This window comes from Xenopus tropicalis, chromosome 3 (assembly GCF_000004195.4).
Source record: "Xenopus tropicalis strain Nigerian chromosome 3, UCB_Xtro_10.0, whole genome shotgun sequence".
In the NCBI taxonomy this organism is placed as follows: domain Eukaryota; kingdom Metazoa; phylum Chordata; class Amphibia; order Anura; family Pipidae; genus Xenopus; species Xenopus tropicalis.
Window position 1 is genome coordinate 117,794,416 of NC_030679.2, and position 23,274 is coordinate 117,817,689.

Sequence of the window (23,274 nt, forward strand, 5' to 3'; positions counted from 1 at the left end):
TTAGTCAGTTTGTTTCCATCACTGCTGAGTGGCAGCAAATGTAGCTCCCAAAATGTGCTGATTTGTCTGATTGTGTCTAGGAAAAGCATTGACTTACTGCACAGATCATCTCTAAACAGATAGAATATTGTGTATTTGGACCTACACAAAAGGTACGTAGAAGTTTGACAACTGTTACTTATAGTGTTACTCTAATAAATGCATGTTGCAGGGCTGAATTGATGGCATTTAAATTAACTTTACAATCAGATCAGCCCTCCCAGCTGGAGTTTCTAGACATGTCCCTAAATTTTCAAGTGATCTGGTTACCCTATTATGACCCAGTTCTTGCTAATATGAACGTTTGAAGTAGAAGGGCTGCAGAGCTATGACTTATGCAATGCATTTCATTCATATATCAATTAGGTTACTAGATCAGGTGAAAAACAAGGGATGCTTCAAAATCCAGCTGCAGTGATTCTATTAAATGTGGCCCAGCATCCATCTCACCCTACTTCCTGCTATCCCACTGCCACAACCCCTTCCCAGAGGCTATTATCCCCAATGACTAATAGTTAAAGGGGTTGTTAACCTTTTTAAATTAATTTTAAGTATGATGTAGAGAGTGATAGTCTGAGGCTATTTACATTGGTTTTCATTTTTTTTATTATTTGTGGTTTTTGAATTGTTTTTCTTTTTGTTTATCAGCTCTCCAATATGGAATATCAGCTATCTGGTTGTTAGGGTCCAAATTACTATAGCAACCAGGTAGTGGTTTTTAATGAGAGGTAACCATATGAATAGGAGCTAAGTACAGATAAGTAGTAACAATAACAATAGAATTGTAGCTTCAGAGAGCAATGCATTACCCAAATTTGAAAGATGAAATGAATCAGTAAAAGAAGGCAAATTATTAAAAAACAATAACAAATAAAAAAATTAACACCAATAAAAAAGTTGGTTAGTAAAATTTAAGTAATGAATGGGTAAAGCCAATCAAATACTCTCAATCAAGTTTCATTGAGCTAAAGGTGCCTTGTGTACACTTCTGTGAAACAAAATGCGAATATGTTTTGAGAAAAAACTTCAGGCAACTTCAGAAAATGAAGCGCCGCATATGCTTTCCCACTGACAATTTACTTTATTGCTGGTGGGAAAGCATTTTGGGGAGATTTGTCATTCATGGTAGCCAAGATTTAACTGCGGGTGACAAATCTCCCTGTGTGCCATTTACTAAGATAGGTGCTAGTTATTAGCAATTAGCAATTTGTTTTGTTCAGTCAAATGACAGAAAATTAAAGCTTTGATGCAACTTTGCCACTGTCTTAGTAAATCAGCCCCATAGTCTGAAAAAGCAGCTCAGAATAGAAGGAATGATATATACTTTCAATAAGTAGTATTCTCATTGTTGGGTTAGATACCCTTTAAAAGATAATGCAACATGCAGTTAGCAAGTATGATGTATAATTTACTACTTGTTCACACCCGTCCACAATTACAAAACCTTAGTACATACAGTTAACACTGCTTATACTGCGTGCAAACCAAGTCATTGTGGGTAAAGTAACCACACTATCCTGATCAGCAGCTCTGTATCCTGTCAGTGATGAGATCTGGGATTTTTGACTCCTGGCTCTTCTCTGCCCTATCAATATCACTGTGTTGGTGACGGACTAGATATTTCCTGGATTCCTTCAGCCCGTTGTCATTTTGCATTGTCATACAACTGAGATAAAATGTGGAGCTCAGCATTTTTTTGCATGGGGGGCGTGGGGTGGGGGAACTGTGTGAACCATACATTCTAAGCAACTTTCCACTATACATTAATTTTAACTTATTTTAAATTATTTGTAAGTGCAATTGCTGCTGAATGCAGTATCTGTCCCTTTCTGTTCTCTGCCCTGGGGGCCCTGCCTCTTGAAACAATGTAGCAGAATCCAGATGAAAAAGCACACATTTGATTTCTGCTACATTGTTTTAGGAGACAGAACCAGCAGCGCAGAAAGGGAACAATAGATCCTGCTTCCAGTTGCAATTACATTTACACATATCTTAAAAACCACTGATATTTTTTATTGAATGTATTTTGGAAAGATGCTTAGAAATACATGTTGCGGCAATAATTTTAGTGGAGTGAGGTACATGTGAGGTACATGCAAACTCTTGTGTGGTTTTGTCACAATTTGCTCATACAGGGTACAGATTGGACAGCACAGCCTAGGAACCCAAACACATACTCCTGTCACAATCCTTACTGTAGTTTAGCATGCTTCTGTGCCAGTCATTTAGGCCTATAGCAACTTGGGCATCAAATGACCGCATGTACCCTGGCACTTATGGTTGTGCCGGCAGACCTCGGGCAAGTAATGGGCTGCACAAGACAGGGACAGTAATTCCATACTCCAGACAGAACTTGGCAGCTGCAGCAAAAACCAGTATATGTGCCTTTCAGTACTAACAGACCTGCAAGCTGTTGAGGTACTTGTTTTGTAAATACACATAAGCAGATACAGATTCATACTGTAAGTGTTCATTGGCTTTTGCTGCCCTGCGAGTATCTCTCCTAGTACATCTTCCCTCTAATCCAGAGACTGACAGTGAGCGCCTGACACCTGCTTATCTAGAAAAACCCTGACTGCTTCGACTTGCTTGTTATATCTGCTCTTTGCTTAGAAAGTACCAATTAAAGCAAGCTTTATGCAATATACTTGCTTCTCAGATGAGAGCACCATATCCCTGCTGTGCTTCAGGTGAGAGCACCATATCCCTGCTGTGCTTCAGGTGAGAGCACCATATCCCTGCTGTGCTTCAGGTGAGAGCACCATATCCCTGCTGTGCTTCAGGTGAGAGCACCATATCCCTGCTGTGCTTCAGGTAAAAGCACCATATCCCTGCTGTGCCTCAGGTGAGAGCACCATATCCCTGCTGTGCTTCAGGTGAGAGCACCATATCCCTGCTGTGCTTCAGGTAAAAGCACCATATCCCTGCTGTGCTTCAGGTGAGAGCACCATATCCCTGCTGTGCTTCAGGTGAGAGCACCATATCCCTGCTGTGCTTCAGGTGAGAGCACCATATCCTTGCTGTGCCTCAGGTGAGAGCACCATATCCCTGCTGTGCCTCAGGTGAGAGCACCATATCCCTGCTGTGCCTCAGGTGAGAGCACCATATCCCTGCTGTGCCTCAGGTGAGAGCACCATATCCCTGCTGTGCCTCAGGTGAGAGCACCATATCCTTGCTGTGCCTCAGATGAGAGCACCATATCCCTGCTGTGCTTCAGATGAGAGCACCATATCCCTGCTGTGCTTCAGGTAAAAGCACCATATCCCTGCTGTGCCTCAGGTGAGAGCACCATATCCCTGCTGTGCTTCAGGTAAAAGCACCATATCCCTGCTGTGCTTCAGGTAAAAGCACCATATCCCTGCTGTGCTTCAGGTGAGAGCACTATATCCCTGCTGTGCTTCAGGTAAAAGCACCATATCCCTGCTGTGCCTCAGGTGAGAGCACCATATCCCTGCTGTGCCTCAGGTGAGAGCACCATATCCTTGCTGTGCCTCAGATGAGAGCACCATATCCCTGCTGTGCTTCAGGTGAGAGCACCATATCCTTGCTGTGCTTCAGATGAGAGCACCATATCCCTGCTGTGCTTCAGATGAGAGCACCATATCCCTGCTGTGCTTCAGGTAAAAGCACCATATCCCTGCTGTGCCTCAGGTGAGAGCACCATATCCCTGCTGTGCTTCAGGTAAAAGCACCATATCCCTGCTGTGCCTCAGGTGAGAGCACCATATCCCTGCTGTGCTTCAGGTAAAAGCACCATATCCCTGCTGTGCTTCAGGTGAGAGCACTATATCCCTGCTGTGCTTCAGGTAAAAGCACCATATCCCTGCTGTGCTTCAGGTGAGAGCACCATATCCCTGCTGTGCTTCAGGTGAGAGCACCATATCCCTGCTGTGCTTCAGGTGAGAGCACCATATCCTTGCTGTGCTTCAGGTGAGAGCACCATATCCCTGCTGTGCTTCAGGTGAGAGCACCATATCCTTGCTGTGCTTCAGGTGAGAGCACCATATCCCTGCTGTGCTTCAGGTGAGAGCACCATATCCCTGCTGTGCTTCAGGTGAGAGCACCATATCCTTGCTGTGCCTCAGGTGAGAGCACCATATCCCTGCTGTGCTTCAGGTGAGAGCACCATATCCCTGCTGTGCTTCAGGTGAGAGCACCATATCCCTGCTGTGCTTCAGGTGAGAGCACCATATCCCTGCTGTGCTTCAGGTGAGAGCACCATATCCCTACTGTGAGAGCACCATATCCCTACTGTGAGAGCACCATATCCCTGCTGTGAGAGCACCATATCCCTGCTGTGAGAGCACCATATCCCTGCTGTGAGAGCACCATATCCCTGCTGTGAGAGCACCATATCCCTACTGTGAGAGCACCATATCCCTACTGTGAGAGCACCATATCCCTACTGTGAGAGCACCATATCCCTGCTGTGAGAGCACCATATCCCTGCTGTGAGAGCACCATATCCCTACTGTGAGAGCACCATATCCCTACTGTGAGAGCACCATATCCCTGCTGTGAGAGCACATTATCACCACCACTCAAATGAGAGTACATTATTCCTGCTGCTCCTCTGACAGGTGACTACATGAAACAGTGCTACAGTACATAATGTTGTTAAGGGGGTCAAACCATGGTACATTGCATAAACCCTTCAGCAGTCTGTTAGTTTAGTGCCTTCCTTTAAATTACATAAGCCTTTGGCCAGGGAAGAGGTTAACAGAACTGCAGAGCCGCTTCCTGCCTGATCATTATGGATGCAAAGTGACATCACAATTCGCTAGCAAAGGATGGGAATAATGAGGAGGAGGGGAGGCAGCACAGGGAGAGTGTGTGGAGGCAGCCACCACGCACACAACTCTGCAGTCAGAATTCAGCAGCTCAGGCACCTGGTCTCTTTGCACTGACACTGCTCTGTATGACTGTCACCAAGGTAAGATGAGCAAGTGCTGTCTCACCTCCTGCTCAACATGGGAGGTGGGGAGTTTTGTTGGGAGGGGGACGGAGCGTGGCTCATTAGGGAGGAAAAGATTAAATAGGGGTTAGAGAGAGGAAGATAGAAGAATGACAGAAAGAGTAGCTCATAATATGCCTGTGTGTTGCTGTATGGGAACACTTACTGGCAATTGGAAAGGCAATATTTGTCAACATGCTGCATTGCAGTAATACATATGGGCTCAGGAATAGTCACAGTAAGGGGCCCAAGATACTTATTCCTCTCAATACTTATTCCATATTTATTATTGATAAGCTCTGGTATCTGAAATTTAGATTTATTATTTAGCATTACTGTTTTCATAGTGTGTTCATTAGAGCCCTGTGCTCTAAGCTTAACATACTGAGATGGGAGGATATATTCACAGTAATTTTGGTTGGGTGGGAGAGTGGGTGTGAAATAAGGAGGTGGGAATAGATACGTGTGGGTTACTGGCCACTGGATACTAAATGTGATGGCAAGGGTTGTGACTTGGGTAACTATGGTGCTTTTACTTTATAACTGGGTGTGACAGAAGTCGCTTGAGGTCAAATGCAGAAAATGAGGGCTCTGTGGGGTAGAGACAAGTCACTGAACATGGATGAGAAGGAACAGAAGTGACTGAGACAACTGTGACAGGATGGGAAGAGGGAGAATTGGGCTAGATGTTGATAAGTGCAGATAAGCAAGAAACAGAATCAATCAATGAAAGTGATGGGTGGTGACTGGGGGAGAGTGGTTGGAGTTAGTCTGGCTGAGTAGTTGTTGGTATAGACAAAATATGGTGACAAACTTTGGCCTTGGTTGAAATATAGGGTGTGGTTAGCAAATAAGAAACAAATGACTAGACTAGATTGGATGAGGGTTTTTTTTCTTAATGTTGTGGTGACATGTAGGAAATGTGTTTTAATAAGTCATGAATGGGCAAAATGGGCAAAGACTGGCATTGGGTTAGAGTGCAATGATGGTACCTGACTTATTGCTGGCTGATAATATGTTTGGTTCCTTGGGCACCTGAACCAAATGTGGTGCTGTTTAACTGCTTTAATGTTTGAGGGACACCTCTGCAGGAAACATTCATTCCCAAATTAGAAGCTCATCAAACAGGAACATAATTCTGAGATATCAAAAACTGATATTTACTTTTATAAGTATCAGTGTGTCCGGTTGCAAATAGGAGCATGTGTTTAGTGACTGTTTCCCATCATCTGAGCCTTTTATTATTGCTTTTGTAACTATGTCTAAGCTATTGGAGTACACTCATCCTTTTATTCAGGCACTTTTTAACGTAGGGCTGAAATGACTTTTGAACTGGACCCCCAACATCTCGTGGACCCCTTGAGGTGAAAAATAAAGATGCAAATACAGGTGACATAATAATACTGTGTATAGTATATCAGAGAGGTCAACCTTTGGTCTTTCAGCTGCTGTTGTTGTTAAAAGGCAGATTCCCGCACCTTTCTTATGGCTGAGGGTTGCTGGGAATGGAAGTGCAAAAACTGGAGGGCCACATTTTGTTTCATATGTTCATCCAGGATGAAATGCATAGGAGGGGGGATGCCTATAAGAAAACATACAATAGTTGTAACATTATACTGTGCTTAGGAGTTTCCTGGGATGCCCATTTAACCTTGCCCGAAGCACCAAGCTTTATTTCTGTGATTTATATGTTATGGGGGAGGATGCTGCAGTGGCGTGGTGGCGTACTGTGCCAGTGTGCAGCAATCAGGCAGAGTCAATCACACTGGATACAGAGCAGTAATGAAGGTAATTTACTGGCCTGTGACCCAGGCATGTGAGGATGCCCCAATTTCGCAGTTAGTATCAATGAGGCTGTTGTTAACTCCATACGTGCAGTTTTGTGGCACTAATAAATATGACTGAGCTCTTCCAGCAGTTACATAAAATGTAATTTGGTCAGGCCCAAATACAATCTTATTTGGCAATTTTTCCTTTTCCTGTCTGGCTGTAAGAGGTCCATTGTTTGCCCCTTCCACTGATTTCCCTCAAACTTCTTTGGTTACTGGGGGTTGAGCTGAATTCCAGAGGGAGACTGCACTTTCCACTGAACTATCTATTATGGGAAATTGCTTTGAATGGGATATTCATGTGAAGAGACTGGCTAGTAAACATCCATTAGCTCATCATTAAGTATGTATGGAGTTATTCTCTCTGCATTTCCTATCCAGAGGGACCACATCCCTTTTTGATGTGGGCTGAAGGTCACACAGTAACATGTTTTTTTGTCTTAAGTTTAATCCATAAAATATGCATCTTGTAACTGTATGTTGTATAAATATCTTACAAGGGGGTCCTGATTGTGTGTTTAGCTTATCAATACCTTCCATAAAAAAGAGATATGTCTGAAAGATATCATTTATGTTTGAGGATTGCCTGTTTGGATTATAACTTATTTGTTGTAATGTAATGTGATGACTGAGCCAATGTGAAAACAATTCTTTTTGGTTAATTGTACAGATAAAATCAAGTGTAGGTATTAGTGGATAACTAAAATGTTATGAACAGTCACTTAATATGAGCAGATTATGAAGACTGGAAAAGGGTGTGGTTATGGCATTAGCAGTCAACTGTTCCTAGGCTAAATGCTCCGATATTACAAGTGTAATTCTTCTCGGGACTGGCAATCTGTAGAATCTAGCAAATGCCAGAGGGGCTGCTGTAGATGCCATAGACCAGGGATCCCCAACCTTTTATACCCGTGAGCCACATTTAAATGGAAAAAGTGTTGGGGAGCAACACAAGCATGAAAAAGGTTCCTGGTGGTGCCAATAAGAGCTATAATTGGCTATTTAATAGACCCTATATGGACTGGCAGCCTACAGAAGGCTCTGTTTGGCATTATATTGGATTTTTATGCAACCAAAACTTGCCTCCAAGCCAAGAATTCAACAATGAGCACCTTCTTTGGGGCCACTGGGAGCAACATCCAAGGGGTTGGGAAGCAACATTTTGCTCACGAGCCACTGGTTGGGGACCACTGGCATAGACAGTCACTATTTATTGGGCTGGTAGGGCCTTTGTGTACCTGAAATGCCAGGGCATATTTTGAATGCCAGTCTGGGCCTGATTCTTAATAATGAACAGGGCTGATGGCCTAAGAAAGCATGGATCAGACTTGTTGAGTGAGGCTGAAATATATTACCAATGGGTCTAAAGAAAAAGCAGGACAGGATATGGATACTGCTTGAGTGATCATATTTGACAGAGATGAAGGGGAAGAAATCATTGGATCAGTACAGCGACCTGGGTTGTCTCTGTACCCTTTTGTTGTGATAAACTTCTGGTTAAAAGGAGCAGAGATGAATGAAAGAAGACCTTTCTGGCTATGTGGAAATAGACTGGGTTGCTGTGTTTACATTTGTGTGGACAAAAATAAGTACGGATGTTCCATTGAGAACGTACATTATTCTTAGAAACTGACACATAGCCAACAATTTAACAACTAACTTAGTCAGTCTAAATTGAAAAACCTTGGAGCACTACAACCTCCAGGACTTTTACATGGGGTTTAGATGTGTCTGGTTTGGGTTTGCTTGATTTCCATAAGCCACAGGAGATAAGTGAGGTCAAGATGAAACTTAAGAATAAGCTGGGTCACATAGGGAGATCCAAGAACACACTAGCCCTGGGGCAGGTTAAGCCAGCAGATCAAGTCTGGGTCAAGGAAGGCAAAATATATAAACTTTAGCAAAAAGAATATCAAGCAGCCACACAACAAGGCACATCTAGAATCCACACACCTAGACCTACACATTGTCTGTGCTGTTATAGAAGGGGGTTTAAAAATATATTATACCAGTTATTTATGGAAAATGAAAAAAGAGTGTTTGGTTGCGCAACGTTGTTTAAGTAGAAATCTAATTTTCTGGATTATTAACCCACAAGAGACCCTTCTTTTACTTAGCAAATAATAGTTTTCTTCAGCAAGTATGGAAAGGATGGTTTGAAGACAGTTGTACATTTGTGCATATTTTACTGATAGATGTCTTTGTGCTTTGTCAGCATTGTGCTACTGGCTGTATTGATTGTGCTTAGTTCTATTTACATGTCGTATACACAGCTGCCTTGTTCTGATTGCTGCTTTGTATATGACAACATACTGAATCCGATTTCTAAATTAATACATTTTTGCATTTACAGTACAGGTATGGAACCTGATATACAGAATACTTGGGACCTGGGGTTTTGTACATAATTGTATCTATTAGAAAATCATTTACACGTTTATTAAACCCAATATGACTGTATCTTAGGATCAAGTACAAGGTACTGTTTTATTATTATAGATAAAAAGGAAACCATTTTTAAAAATTAGAATTATTTGCTAAAAATGGTGTCAGTGGGAGGTGGCCTTCCCATAATTCAGAACTTTCTGAATAATGAGTATCCAGATAACTGATCCCATACCTATATTACTATTTAAGCTTATAAATTAGCTTTGTATTCAGCTATAATAAAATCAGGGTTTTGAAGAGAAGCAATGGTTCACTGGGGTCTCAACATGTGTTTTCTTTTGGTTAATGCTGTTATAGGCTGCACCGGTTTTCCAAAAACAGCGCTCAGAGGCCACCTCTGTCCCCAGCCATCTCCCTCCTCTGCCCCCCCCTCCCCAGGACCGCACATCCTTTTAACTCACACAAGGAGCACTGGGGACGGGATGTGCAGAAAACTTCAGCGCCTCTAGGCCCCAATGCTCCATATGTGAATAAAGCTCAGGTGCTGCTGGGCAGCATACCAACCCTAAATTTGTGCCGTCCTAGGTCCGGACCTTTGTGGCCTTAACATAAATATGGACCTGGTTATAGGTGCCTTATGTTGATATATAATAAGATACACATTTAGGCTGTAGAATTAGGGGTCTTTCTGGTGCTCACTCTAAAGTTAAGAGTACCAAGCATGAATGGTATCTGCCTGTTGGTAAAGGGATACTGGGCTAGTAAAACATATGAGTCTCCCACTGCAGAGAGAGTGGTCAATTAAATTATTCCTCCTGTAAATCAAAGGAGTTCTTTTACAGATTAATAAGGTAAGATAAGGGTCATATGTGTTCTGTAGCCAAAATTCAGATCCCAGTATGCTCCCTATAGAAGGATAGGGCAAGGCTTTGTTCTAGGCCAGTAGAATTATTGAGTAGCTACCATTAGGCTAACACTGTCAGTGCTCTTGGGCTGGTGCTAATATTAGCAAATGCCCTTAATTCTGCTAAATCTAATGGGAATATTTTGAGCGATAATAGCAAGATGAGATTTTTACCATAGGAATTGGGAAATTAGATCTTTAACATTATTTATCCATTCATATCAGCATGTCTTATTTTGCAAAGAGTGTTGTTCTTTGAATATTTGCATGTTTCGTCACAGGTCTGTTAATCAACTAGCTTGTGCTACATTGTTTCAGTAGTCAGAAGAACAGAGAATAACAAGGGACAGATTGATACTGCTATTAGTAGCAGTTACATTTACAAATAACCATAAAACATTGAGTGTTTGTTTCAAAGATAGTTATCTAGGTGAGGGTGATTTGACAATGGTGTGAAGTGCCACCTAGTGGCAGGCATCTTGGCTCCCTGAAATTCTTATTAACGCTTATGTTTCTGGCCTGGTGAGTATAGGCATAGTATCTTGTACTAATGTGAATTTGTATGTACTTCTAGTAAGAAAGTTCAGCTGAGTGTGTATGTAAGTCTGCTGGGGTGTTAGCTGTATATATCTACTTCTGCCAGTGCTAGTGTATTCAAGAAGGTGGATCTAAAGTAAGTAAAATTGTTTTGGTCTGTGCTTGCATCTATGAAGGCCAGATTTACAGTCAAATGTAATTTTATGGGGGAATATATACATATATATCTATCAAAATATATATATATCTGGCAAATGAATAATGTCTAGGCCAGAGTGGTGATAATGCCGGTTTTTACACCAACATTAAAAATATTTGCCTACTTGTTTATAGGAATTCACCAAGTCTAGTATTCCATTTGGGATTTAGCTGAATTGCATTGCTTAGTTGCTCTATTTTGGATCAGGCAAACTTTAAGAGCTCAGCCTAACTGCATCCTTAAATCAGGAGATTTATAATTGAAGTTGACTTTTTTTTCAGAGGCCATTTTGGTGGATTTTTCTTAAATCTGATTAAGCAAATTAGGGTTCCGATTTGCTTTGATTTTATCCCATGGATTTAGCATTGGGTGGGATTCAAAAATGATGGATTCAGACTATCCCTTGTTTAATATGGGAACATCAATAAGTGCTTATATTATTGCTGAATTGGCTGTAGGTGGGAATGAAGAAATAGGAATTCACTATGATTCAGTGTGTTTATTGGACTGTAAAAATTATATAGCATCCCAGTGGTGCCAGGAAAAAACAAGTCTAATGCATTCATGTGTTGGAAAAGAAAAGGGTTGTATAATGGAAACTTACCTTAGAGCTAGAATAAATATCAAGAGGCTTGGGGACTCTGGCTCAGTAGCAATTCAAATCAATTGAAATCATCAATATGGCATTTGGAGCAACAACTACTGGAAAAATAATAGGATTTATTTACTAAGGTGCAAATAGATCAAAGCATGGCTGTGCCTGCTTAATGTTTTGTAAAGCAGTTCATTAAGAAAGTTACTGACTTTGTACAGTTTAGTAATGTGACAACAGGAAGCCCTAAAGCTATACGTAATTTGAAGCATTTGAATATTATTGTGTTCCTGTCTAGCAACTAGTGCACTGTGGTAGCCAGGGGTGGAAGATAATGCCGACTGGCCCAGAGGTGTACATTTTAACCCTAGCAAACCTAGGGGCAGATTTAGCAAAATGTGAGTTAAGAGCTTAATACATAAAAACTCACTCATATTCAATTTATTCCTATTGAATGTTTAGAAGTGTATTTATCAATGGGTGAATGTTAGAACTCACCTTTTGATAAATACACTTCTAAAAATCCCATAGGAATAAAAAGAATATGGGTGAGTTTTTGTGTATAAAGAGCTAAACTCACATTTTGATAAATGTGCCCCCTAGTATCCCATTCCCAACAAATGTGGCATGTCAAGCAAGTTCATAGTGCAGAGGGAGAATGAAGACCTCTCAACATTCCTGGCTTTAAAAAACAGACTGATACTCTAAGCTGAAACAAAGGAAGGAAGACTAAGAAGACCTTATGTCCATATTGTTTAGAATGGGGCAATGTGGTACAGTACATTAACAAGGTATTTGAAGCTATTTCTACTACTTAATTTGGGTCGCCTGGGTAAAAAAAAAACACTACTATAGATGAATGGGATTGGGGGTGCTATTCCAGCTTGTCTTATTTAGCCAAAGGTTTCAGTAGGATGACATAGTCTTTTCATAATCACAATCTCTAATGGAAATAGACCAAGCAACTTCAGTGCATTAAGAGTCATCAAACAGCCTTGCAACTTTGCCTATGAGACTGATTGCTTCAGACAAATCCTTAAGTTATGGATGTGTAACTGCTGGCAAGGCAGAGAAAGGGCTAAAGACCTTGCAATGTCTTCTGGAAGAAAAATAACTGTCTAATAAGATCATATTATTCCTCCCAAAATAGCACTTATTGAGGTTGGACAGACACTAATAATGCCAATTGAAAAGGTGGGTACCTATTCAGGTTGCTTAGTTTACACTGATGGCTATAGAGGCTGTAAACAGGGGTCTCATTATGTTCAAAGGCTTTGGTTGGGATTATCTAGGGTCTTATGTCAAGATTTGCCTAATTATAAACAAATGCACACATGGCGTTTAAAAAGATGGATTTGCTTGTTTAGAAAGTTGAATTCATAATATAGGCATCTCTAATTTATGCATTCAAACATAACTTTAAGAGCCATGTTCCAACAGCCCTCATTCCATTCCAAAAATGCTGTTAATGGCATCAGTATATAAATTGTTCTGTAATCCATGTCATCTAAGCTGTTATAAGAAGAATAGCGATAGTGATGATGAAGTCTGGATAGTTTTGGTCTTGTGATAGAGCATTCACACTTCCAAAATATGTGCAAATAAGTGACAAGAGTCATATCAGGTCCTGCACATTGGGTTGAATAGGAATTCTGTTTAGTGAAGAAAAAAAAAACGCTGCATTTCTGGTCATGTGTAAGGATGTAATGAGCCTAACGGATGAACCCACACATATTGCTTGAATCCAAACAGAATGGATCTTATCCAAGTGGGTTTTTTAACAATGTTGCCTTTTTTATCATGTACTTGTAGCAACCAGCCAACAGCACCAGTTAGTTTCCTAGGAGCCTGCTGCAAATCACTCTAACTAAAAATACCTTATAGCCTGTTTAGCAGATATAGAAAAGATGCTTCTGAGCCTGTTCCATTTTAATCTGAAAAAGTGAAGGGAAAAATATGCAGTAGATACATGGGAAAAGACATCTTATAATTAGGGCAATGTCAGTCATAGTGGCAAATGGGAAGCTGTCTTGGGGGAAAAATGCAATGATCAAGACTTTGTTCATCATTAGTGTTGGTCCATGGGTCAGAAAGGCTAGCAGTACCCAGAAATAAAAATAGAAAGTATTCAAACCTGCCAACCGAATCTGGACATGTACAGTATGACCAAATTAAGGTTTCACTGAACCCATCTTTCAAACAGACCTAAAAAGTCCCATATATAATATGGGACTGGGGTTTGGATTGAAGTAAATGACCCACAGTCTCTATAAAGTTGTAAAATGTTGACACTACATAAATAACAGGATAATGAATATTTTTCCGAAACAAAGTACGCTCATCTTTAAATATTTCAAATCTTCATGTCAGCTTCAGACAGTGTCAGATTAAGGGAATAATTAAAAGAGCCTGGGAACATTGGTGAACCTGAACAACCTCACATAGTACAAAATATATTGGATTTTTGGAATATCAATAAAGGATTGAGACTTGTCTTCATGGTGGAGATGAAAAGGAAATGTAAGGCACAGGCTTACTGTAGCATTTCCATTTACTCTGTGAGCTCTGTGCATGCAGGGCAGGGGCATAAGTGCGCAGAACACCAGATGCCAGCATGTATATACCAATGCAGGGCTGCAAAAACACAGTCTGCCAGCCCCTGACCTCTAAAGTCACCTCATGGATAATCCCAGACAAAGCTCTTTATGTGTTCTGCACCCTGTCAAGCATATACCTGAGTCAGTCCACTCTGTTTTCCTAGGGCAGCAGACCCACCCACCCACACACCCATTATCAATCTGCCACTTTCTTTCTAAAGATTCTACCTAGGCCATTGGAAAGAATCCGTAAAGAAGCTAATATTTTCTCAAGCAGTTTGTACTTACTCACTCCGAAAAGATTAATGGTTCCGTATATATATCTCTTCCATTAGCTGATTGGAACTAAGAAGCTTGGGCTCAGTAAAGGTATCTAATCATCGTTAGTACTATTTAACGATAATTAGTTTTACTGCTCGAGTTAGAGAAGAATTAAGATGTCAAATGGTTTATAATGGCCCCTTTCCAAGAACAAGAAAATGAAAATGAAAACTGTAGTCTGTTTATTCTATTTAAATCTTACAGCACTGTCAGTGTTTGGCAGAAGGGTGATAATGTGCAAAGCTGCACAATATATGATCATATACAAGCACAATATATGATCATATACAAGCCCTCCAAGGACCATCTATCTGGTCAGGGGTGTAACTACAGAGGAAGCAGACCCTGCAGTTTCAGGGGGACCCAGGAGTAAAAGGGGGCCAGTAAAGCCCAAATTAATGTATGAATTTTGATATGTCTTGGTAGAATAAGTCAACTTACCAATGTTTTGGGGCCCTAAATTGAATTTGCTGTGGGGCCCAGTAACCTCTAATTATGCCACTGAACATAATCAAGACAAGGAGTCCCGGAAACCTCAAACATTTTATTTTGGGGCGTTTAACTGGATAATAAAACTCCTGATGAGAATGTTGCTAGATACCACAGGTTAGTTAGCTAGCAGCATGAATTAATAAACCCCCCTACCAGATGAGCAATAAGATAAGCTTCTTCTCAATGGCACACAGGCAGGAGGATAATGGGAAAATCCAGGTCAGGCCTGCTGTGCAAATCTAGAGGGATGTATGGCATTTAAAACCACTAATGATGCTACTTCATTATGTATTGTTAAATATAATCATTATCCTTTATTTACATCCTTTTTGTAGTGCTGACATGTTTACACAGGGCTTTGCTGAGACCAGTTGTGACGGCCCCTGCCTTAGCAGAGCTTCCACTCTAAATAAAGGGAATGTTAGAATATCTGCCTAATACATTTCAACAAAAAGAAATAATGAAGTTCCTCTCCAGATTTCCCCATATATAATAAATTAGTTTTCAAGATTTAAAACAGGCAAGCTTTTCTCATCAAACTGAATTTGGCCTTGTGTCCTTTATGATATGGATCGCCAACACACATTGATAATACACACTGTAATGTGAGCAACCTTTTGTATATATTTCCTGCCTTTGCAGTATCAAGAAAGCAAGTACAATTCCAGCCTTCTACATGCTCTGTACACTGAGCAGAAAATAACTCTCTCCCTCCTCTTCTCTCCTATTCTGTATGGCAAAAGCATTTCACTCTTGCCCAGTTTCACTGGTCTTCTTCCAGTTAAAGTTCAAGTGTGTTCCATTTTACAGCGAGGAGGAAGAATCAACCAATCAACCAGTTGGCAATCCATATTAAAGAGGAGTTTTGGCCAGCTTTTTATTATGATTGCAGTAGCATGTATGTACATTTCAGTTGTATTCACACACCCAGAGGTTTCATTGCAGAGAGGGGTAACACAATGCAAAGGATTCATGTGCTTCCTGTGTGTATTGTGTGTCAGTTTGTAAGGTACAAGTAAAGGAAGTCCGATGGAAGGAGTCACAGGAGAGTTCCTGCAATGCTATACAATCTTTTATTAGATATTGCGATATAGCAGACATCTATACAGGCTGGGCAAGCTGAGGAGATCCAGATGTTGTTTATAAATGAAGGCCATATGTATGTATATATTTATGATTATTATTATCTGTTATTTATATAGAGCCCCAGTGGAGTGTACAATAGAAGTGCCTATCATGTTCACTAGGGTCAGATTTATCAGGAGCCAGTTAACTTGCCTGTATGTTTTTGGTGGGTGGGTGAAACCTGAGTAGTCAGAAGAAACCCACACAAGCACTGGAAGAACATACAATCTCCTTGCAGACATTGACCCTGACTGAAATGAAACCTAGGGCCCCAACACCACAAGGCTGTAGTACTAACCATTGTAACATCATAGCTCTACTTGTATACACAGCACTGCAAACAGTTGCAATAAGTCAGTGTCAACAATTACAAGATTAAGTGCCACATGTTGACACAAAAGGAAGCAGGCCCCTGCCCCATAGGGCTTACAGACTTAAGTGTCCTATCCATACAGTACTGTGGGTGGGACGCTGATAGGTTTGCCAGGGAAATAGCAAAGAAAATTGCCTGAGTTGTTGTTCAATTATGTGGGAACTGTGTGTGTATTAGATATATTGGCTTTGGGGCCGGCCCCCTCTCACAGGTTTATTGCCTGCCAGGAAAATTTTGCTCTTGTCTTTTTAACAGATGTATCTCCGTGATCTTATGCCTAGAAATAAGTATTTAGTGTCTCCATTATTATAACCATGACCAGTAGGCAAGTCAGGTGTGGCACAATTCTCATGTGTCACAAATAAGGATCACATAGCCAGTGTGTATATTAACCAACGCTCTTTAGTTACATTCACTCCATATACTTAAAGGGGAATGCCACTCAAACATTTTTATTTGTGTAATTAAAAAAACTGCAGTATTCATTATTTGTAAATGTAATTGCCATTGAAAGCAATATCTGCCTGTCCCTTTCTGCACTGCTTCTTCTGACTTTTAAAACAATGTAACATGGCAGAAGCCAGCTCGCCTCCAGCCAAGCCTCCGTTTCCCAGAATTGTTGCATGAGTCAGAACCAGCAGTCTAGAGAACAAGAATGGACAGACAGTTACCAATAGCAGTTACATTTACAAATAACTGTAAAACCATTGATTATTATTAATTCATAATGAATTACATTCTCCATACACACACAGCACGAGATTGTTCTTTACTCATAAAGAAGGTTTGATACTGTGAGCCTGCAGGCTGTGTAATCCTCTGCTAGATAGACTGATTGTATGGGCTTGGCAGGGACCTACAGTGTCCCTCTTACCCAGCTGCAGTCCCCACAGTCACTGTGAAAAGGATGTTTCTCTGTCTGTCTGGGTACAGCGACTTCTCTGCACACTGCAGTCTTTGGAGGCCATTCCTTTCATGTAAGTTCAGAGGGGGAATTAGGAGGGGGACGGTTACTAACAAATTCCAGCTCTGTGCTTAAATCTTGCTGCACTCCTAGATCTCCTGCCATAGGATTTAAATTCAAGGAGCTCAAATACACTGTCTGGGCAGAACTTTCTGGAGTATAAAATCCACATTCAAACACTGGCAGAGATTAAACATAGACAGTCACCAATGAACACTGTAAAGGATTAGCAAACAAGTTATATCCAGGGGAAAAAGATGTGGAGGGCTTATGGAAAATATAATAGCTTAGTACAAAGGGTAATGAATACACTGGAGAGGAACACATAACATTATAGCTCAAAATGTGCTTTTGTACAAAGAGGTAATATTTTGCTTGAGTTTTCTTATATCATTTCATTCGATTTCCAAGTACCAAGTACAAAATAGTTGTAACCTGGTTATCTGCTAGTTGCTACAATTACAGCACAGTGCAGGTATAAGAATATGTGCTGATAAAAGGTATGGGTACATTACAAGCTAGGGTGTACCCTATTAGCTACCTAGAACATAACAGGAAAAGTGGAGTTTCCTAGCTACCAGTTGTATTTACATTAACATTTATTTATAAAGCGCCAACATATTCCGCAGCGCTGTACAATAAGTGGGTTACATACATTGGACATACAGAGTAACATATAAAGCAATCAATAACCGATACAAGAGGTGAAGAGGGCCCTGCCCAAAAGAGCTTACAATCTGTATTAAGTTCATATGCATAACTTTTTTGGTTTGGGGAAGCTAAATATAGAAGCTTTTCTACTGTAAAAGAATATTTCCTTTTGGGGCAGTCAACCCTCTTTAATTCATCATTATTCTCCACCAGTGTTGGGCACTTTTCATGGTTTATCTTCAGCTTAACTTTTAGTATGTTATAGAATTAACTTTTTTAATTATTTTTTATTTGTTATAGTTTTTTTTTTTTGCCTTGTTCTTCTGACTCTTCCCAGCTGTCAAAGGGGGTCACTGACCCCAGCAGCCAAAAACTATTGCTCTGTGATGGTATAATTGTTATTGTTACTTTTTATCGCTTATCTTTGTATTTAGGCTCTCCTCTATTTATATTCCTGTTTCTCTTTTAAACCACTGCCTGGGTGCTAGGTTAAATGAAACCCTAGCAACCAGATAGCTCCTGAAATTCCAAACTGGAGAGCTAATGAACAAAAATCTAAATAAATTAAAAAATACTGCAAATAATAAAACATGAAGACCAATTGCATATTGTCTCAAAATATATAATACTAAGGGGCTGATTTACTAAGACACGATTTCGAATTAGAAAAATTCCGATTGGAAACGAACATTTTGCGACTTTTTCGTATTTTTTGCGATTTTTTCGGCGTCTTTACGATTTTTGCGTAAAAACGCGAGTTTTTCGTAGCCATTACGAAAGTTGCGCAAAGTCGCGATTTTTTCGTAGCGTTCAAACTTGCGCGAAACGTCGCGCCTTTTAAGTTTTAATGCTACGAAAAAGGCGCGACTTTGCGCGCAAGTGTTAGCGCTACGAAAAAATCGCGACTTTGCGCAACTTTCGTAATGGCTACGAAAAACTCGCGTTTTTACGCAAAAATCGCAAAGACGCCGAAAAAATCGCAAAAAATACGAAAAAATCGCAAAATTACCGATCATTACGAAAAAAACGCAATTGGACGCATTCGGCCCGTTCGTGGGTTAGTAAATGTGCCCCTAAAAGTTAATTTAAAGTTGAACAACCAAAGTGAAAACAAAGTGAAAGATTCTTATACTATGGTCAGAGAAAATTAAATTATGTGCATAATTCATTCTAAACCAAATTTGAGTCCCCTAAAAAGGTTAAGAAATCCTGTGTTAAAGACTTGTATGCAGTTGATACCCTTACAGAGATACCTGGAACCCTGCACCACGCCAAAAAACTAGATGAGAGTAGGAACCATGATATTTACATTTCAGTATCATGTTGGCCTAGTTATAAATGTATCTAAAAACCATAAATCCAGGAATTTCCCCATGCAAGTTTGTTTAATAACAGCTAAAAGGCTTACTAAATCATCCCCTACCAAGTCCACATACACACAAATACAAAAACAATCAGGGGGATAAGAATGTATTTAAATGTATTTATAGAAAAAGCTTATCCAGTGGATTATGTTGAATAGTTCAAACGCTTTTTAACCTTTTATTAAAGCAGGAATATGTTCTACAAAAGGAAACCCAACACAACACGTTTAATTTAATGTTTGGTTATATGCCAAAATGACAGTTTTTTTGTTTCATGATAGAATAATTATGACTTAAGCACCCACCATAATGGCTTTTTTTCAAATCATAGTTTTTTTTGGCTTTGGCCATTACGCCTTCAGCCTACAATTAGTTCAGATCACCAATATGATTAATTGGCAGATGCAACAACAATTGCCTTTTTGCCCATTGCTTTAAGCCTAAGCACTGCCAAATTGCCCCCACCTCAGTATCTTGCGTGCATTTGATCACTGTTTGATCTCTTCCGCCTGCTCTTGCCTTGCTGCACTCCTCCCTCTGTCATTATGATTTTCTTACTCGCTCACTCACCTTCTGCTTGAAATCCTAAGCAACCCTTCCGAATTAGAGACACACGAGGCTGGAAGTAGCAGCACTGTCTTCCACAAAGCCACACAGAGGTAAAAAAAAAAGGCTAAAAAAAAAAACTTACTTTGTTAGAATTATTTATGGCAAAGGATGACAAAATAATGTATTTAGGCTCGTTGCTTTTTCATTGAGAATATACCTAGGCCAGTATTTAGTATATGGTACTAGAGTTGGTAATGGTTTTGGGTGTGGGTCGTAAGCAAATGTACATGGAAGTGAGTTGTACTCTACTGAAGTTTTTGCTATAGTAGAGCTTTAGGTTACGTGTATACCAATGCACATAGAGTTCATCACTGCCATGCCATAGAACTATTGTGTGTTACATGTTGAATGGATTTTTTTTTAAAAAAAGAATGAAATGAAAGGCCAAGTGTATTCCGGGGTGCAATGTGTTAAGCACGGCCATCTGTGCTGGAAGAAATGAGCACTGTGTGATATTTTTTTTTCATGTTAATTGCAGCAACATTGTATAAGGCACAGTTTTCAGTGAAATCCAAGATACAAGCTTATTGAGTGGGTTGACAGATGGAAGGATTGTGTTGCCATGGCTGAGAGAAGATAAGGGGGGGCTTTCCTACAGAAACTTGTAATCCCAAATCTGCAGTAAATGTTTTATATAATTATATTCACTATCTTTTGCAGTTGAAAAAAATAAAGCTGTGGTCTATAGAGTTGCTACCTGTTCCCTGAATTCCCAATCTGATACACTAGCATAGGCATAAGTAGAAAGAACAACGCAAAACCTATGAATCTTTGTAACCCATTCCCCCTTCTAGGCTAATAAGGATTTGGTTGATCTTGTGCTTACAGCACTCACAACCACCTGTTCTTGGTAACCCAAAGGAAAGAGCATGGGTTGTAAACAGTTGCAGTGTGCAGAGCAGCATTATTCTTTCTGGCTGCTGTGTAGGACTGGAAATGGTTGCTCTAGTTCACAGCTGCTTTTTCTTTACACCAGTGCTCATTCCAAAATGTATTTGCAGCTTGAATTTGTCGTATTGAATGAAAAGCTTAAAGTGGTGTGAAATATGGCATAAATGACCATGTTAGTTTTATACATAGCCTGATTAACCCTTCCTGATATGTTATGTCTGAATTGTGATGCTGGGCTTTAATTAACAAATTATAATTAAAAACTCCCTTATATTTTACAGTTTTGTTTTTGGACCATACATTATGCTTTTTAGGAAAAGGGTTTAAAAAAAAACATATATTTATACATTTGTCAGAGAGTTGTTCATAATGGGATCATACCTAGACCAAAACTGAATAGTGGTAAGGTGCATTATTATAGCTTTATTGTTGTACTGAAATGTATGCCAAGGTAGGATTTCATGTAAAATCTATACAGGTATAGGATCTTGGAGCTTGGGTCCTGGGGCTTTCTGCAGTGTAGTTGGGATCAAATAAAAGGTTCTGTTTTATTATTACAGAGAAAAGGGAAATCTGAATTATTTACTTGAAATGGAGATATGGGTTTCCTGTAAATCAGAGCTTTGTGAATAATGGGTTTCCGGAAAAGGGATCCCATACCTGTCCCACTAAACGTGACTCTATACAGGTATGGGATCTATTCCCCAGAAACCTGTAATCCAAAAACCTCTGAGATACATCATTTCCATTTCCCATACACAGTACCTTGTACTTGATCATAATTAATTCATACTGATGGGAAAAACCATTCTGTCCATTGATTTTTTTTAAATATCTTTTAATAACTGGCACAGTGCTCCAGATTACAAAGAAATTCCAATCTCAAGTATTCTGGATAGTAGATTCCAAATCTGTATTATTTTTTGCTCTAGTCATGTAATACATGTTTGAAAGGGTATAGAAGAGCTAAAATGAAGGCCCGATATGTTCCAGGTAGCAATGTACAGTCATCTGGATCAGAAGGAAGAAAAACTTTGGAAATATTTTGAAATGTAAATCTGAGATTTATAAAAGTCCCTTTCCCTGTTGTTGCATGCCTCTGAAAATAAAGGGTTTTCATTTAAAAAACTGGAGGGATCCAGGGGAGACAATATGCCTTTCTACCGACCACTTTATCAATGGGAGAGACCACCATACTTTCGTTTGAAGGTGGGTATTCATGTGTGTGTAGATAGATATATGGATGAGTGTACATAGACTAGACAAGATTAGATGGTAGATTTTAGAATTATAAGAACAAATCTGAAATGCTATTGCACTCAGGGAGATTTTTAGTGTATTTTACCCACATAAATTAGGATATCTGGAGGCCAAGACAAAATGTTCAAACATGGGTGCATTTGCATGTCAGGCAATTGTGGAATGGAAATATTAAAGGGGAACTCCAGCTTCTGAACCGCATTTTGTTAAAGAGCCCCACACAACACAGAAACCCCTAATATACTTATCATTGTAATGTGTTCACTTCAAAAAGTATGAATAAATAAATTTTTATATGCTGAAATCCAGCTGCAAAACAGTTCTTCTCTTTCTGCATCATTTGAAATCCTGATAGGGGAGGAGGGACTAAAACATTGATATTGCAAATTGTTACAGACAGCATGCAGTACCTACAAAGCCCACAATGCATTGCACTGTGATGTCCCTTTCCTTATTGACATTGTGTGTAGGGAATTGTGGGATTGGGAGGAAGCAGGCTGAGGACAGTAGTCAGCCAGATCAGCAAGAGAATTAGGGATGCACCGAATACAGGATTCATTTGGGATTTGGTCAAGTTTCACCTTTTTTTAGCAGGGTTCAGATCTGGCCAAATCCATGTGTCTGACCAGACTGAATCCAAACCCTTAAAATCACTTGACTTTTTATCACATAAACACGGTTGAAGTTGAAGATTTTTCACAGTGCGATTATTCTACATGGCTTAATTTACATATGATTCAGATTCAGATTGGTATTCGACCAACCTTTCACAAAAGATTTGGGGTTTGTCTGGATCCCAAAAAAGTGGTTTCAGTGCATCCCTAAAGAGAACAGCGGGCTAGACTTAGGTTACTGGTTCAAACCTTATTACATTCAACATCATGAAAAGTCATATTTTGTAATTCCTGTGTATAGCAAAGTTGCTTTATATATTATCAGGCCCAGATTTGGCCCGGGCCTGGGGCGGCATGCTGCCCTGCCGCAACCAAATTTTTACATTTTGCTCCCATACGGAGCAATGGGGACTTCTCCTCACTGCTCTGTATGGGAGTTTAAATGCCTTGCATCGGGTGGGGGGGAGAGAGGTTTGTTTGCGCATGCGTGGGGGGCGGCCTAGGGGGGCCCGGATTTGAAATCGGTCACTGTATATTAAGCTTTTGAAAAGCAAAGATAAGTTGGGTTTGG

At 40.0% G+C, this 23,274-nt stretch overlaps 1 protein-coding gene across 5 annotated transcripts in view; it reads left to right on the forward strand.

Annotated features, from left to right (window-relative positions):
• Positions 1–23,274, forward strand: part of coro2b (coronin, actin binding protein, 2B) — a 42,743-nt gene that overhangs the window by 118 nt on the left and 19,351 nt on the right. Inside the window, exons 1-2 of one of the 5 annotated variants that reach the window (XM_012959069.2) lie at positions 19,865–19,988; positions 21,941–22,038. In XM_012959069.2, the coding sequence (XP_012814523.1) occupies positions 21,982–22,038 (57 nt within the window). In that variant the 5' untranslated portion in view covers positions 19,865–19,988; positions 21,941–21,981. 5 annotated transcript variants of the gene reach the window in all.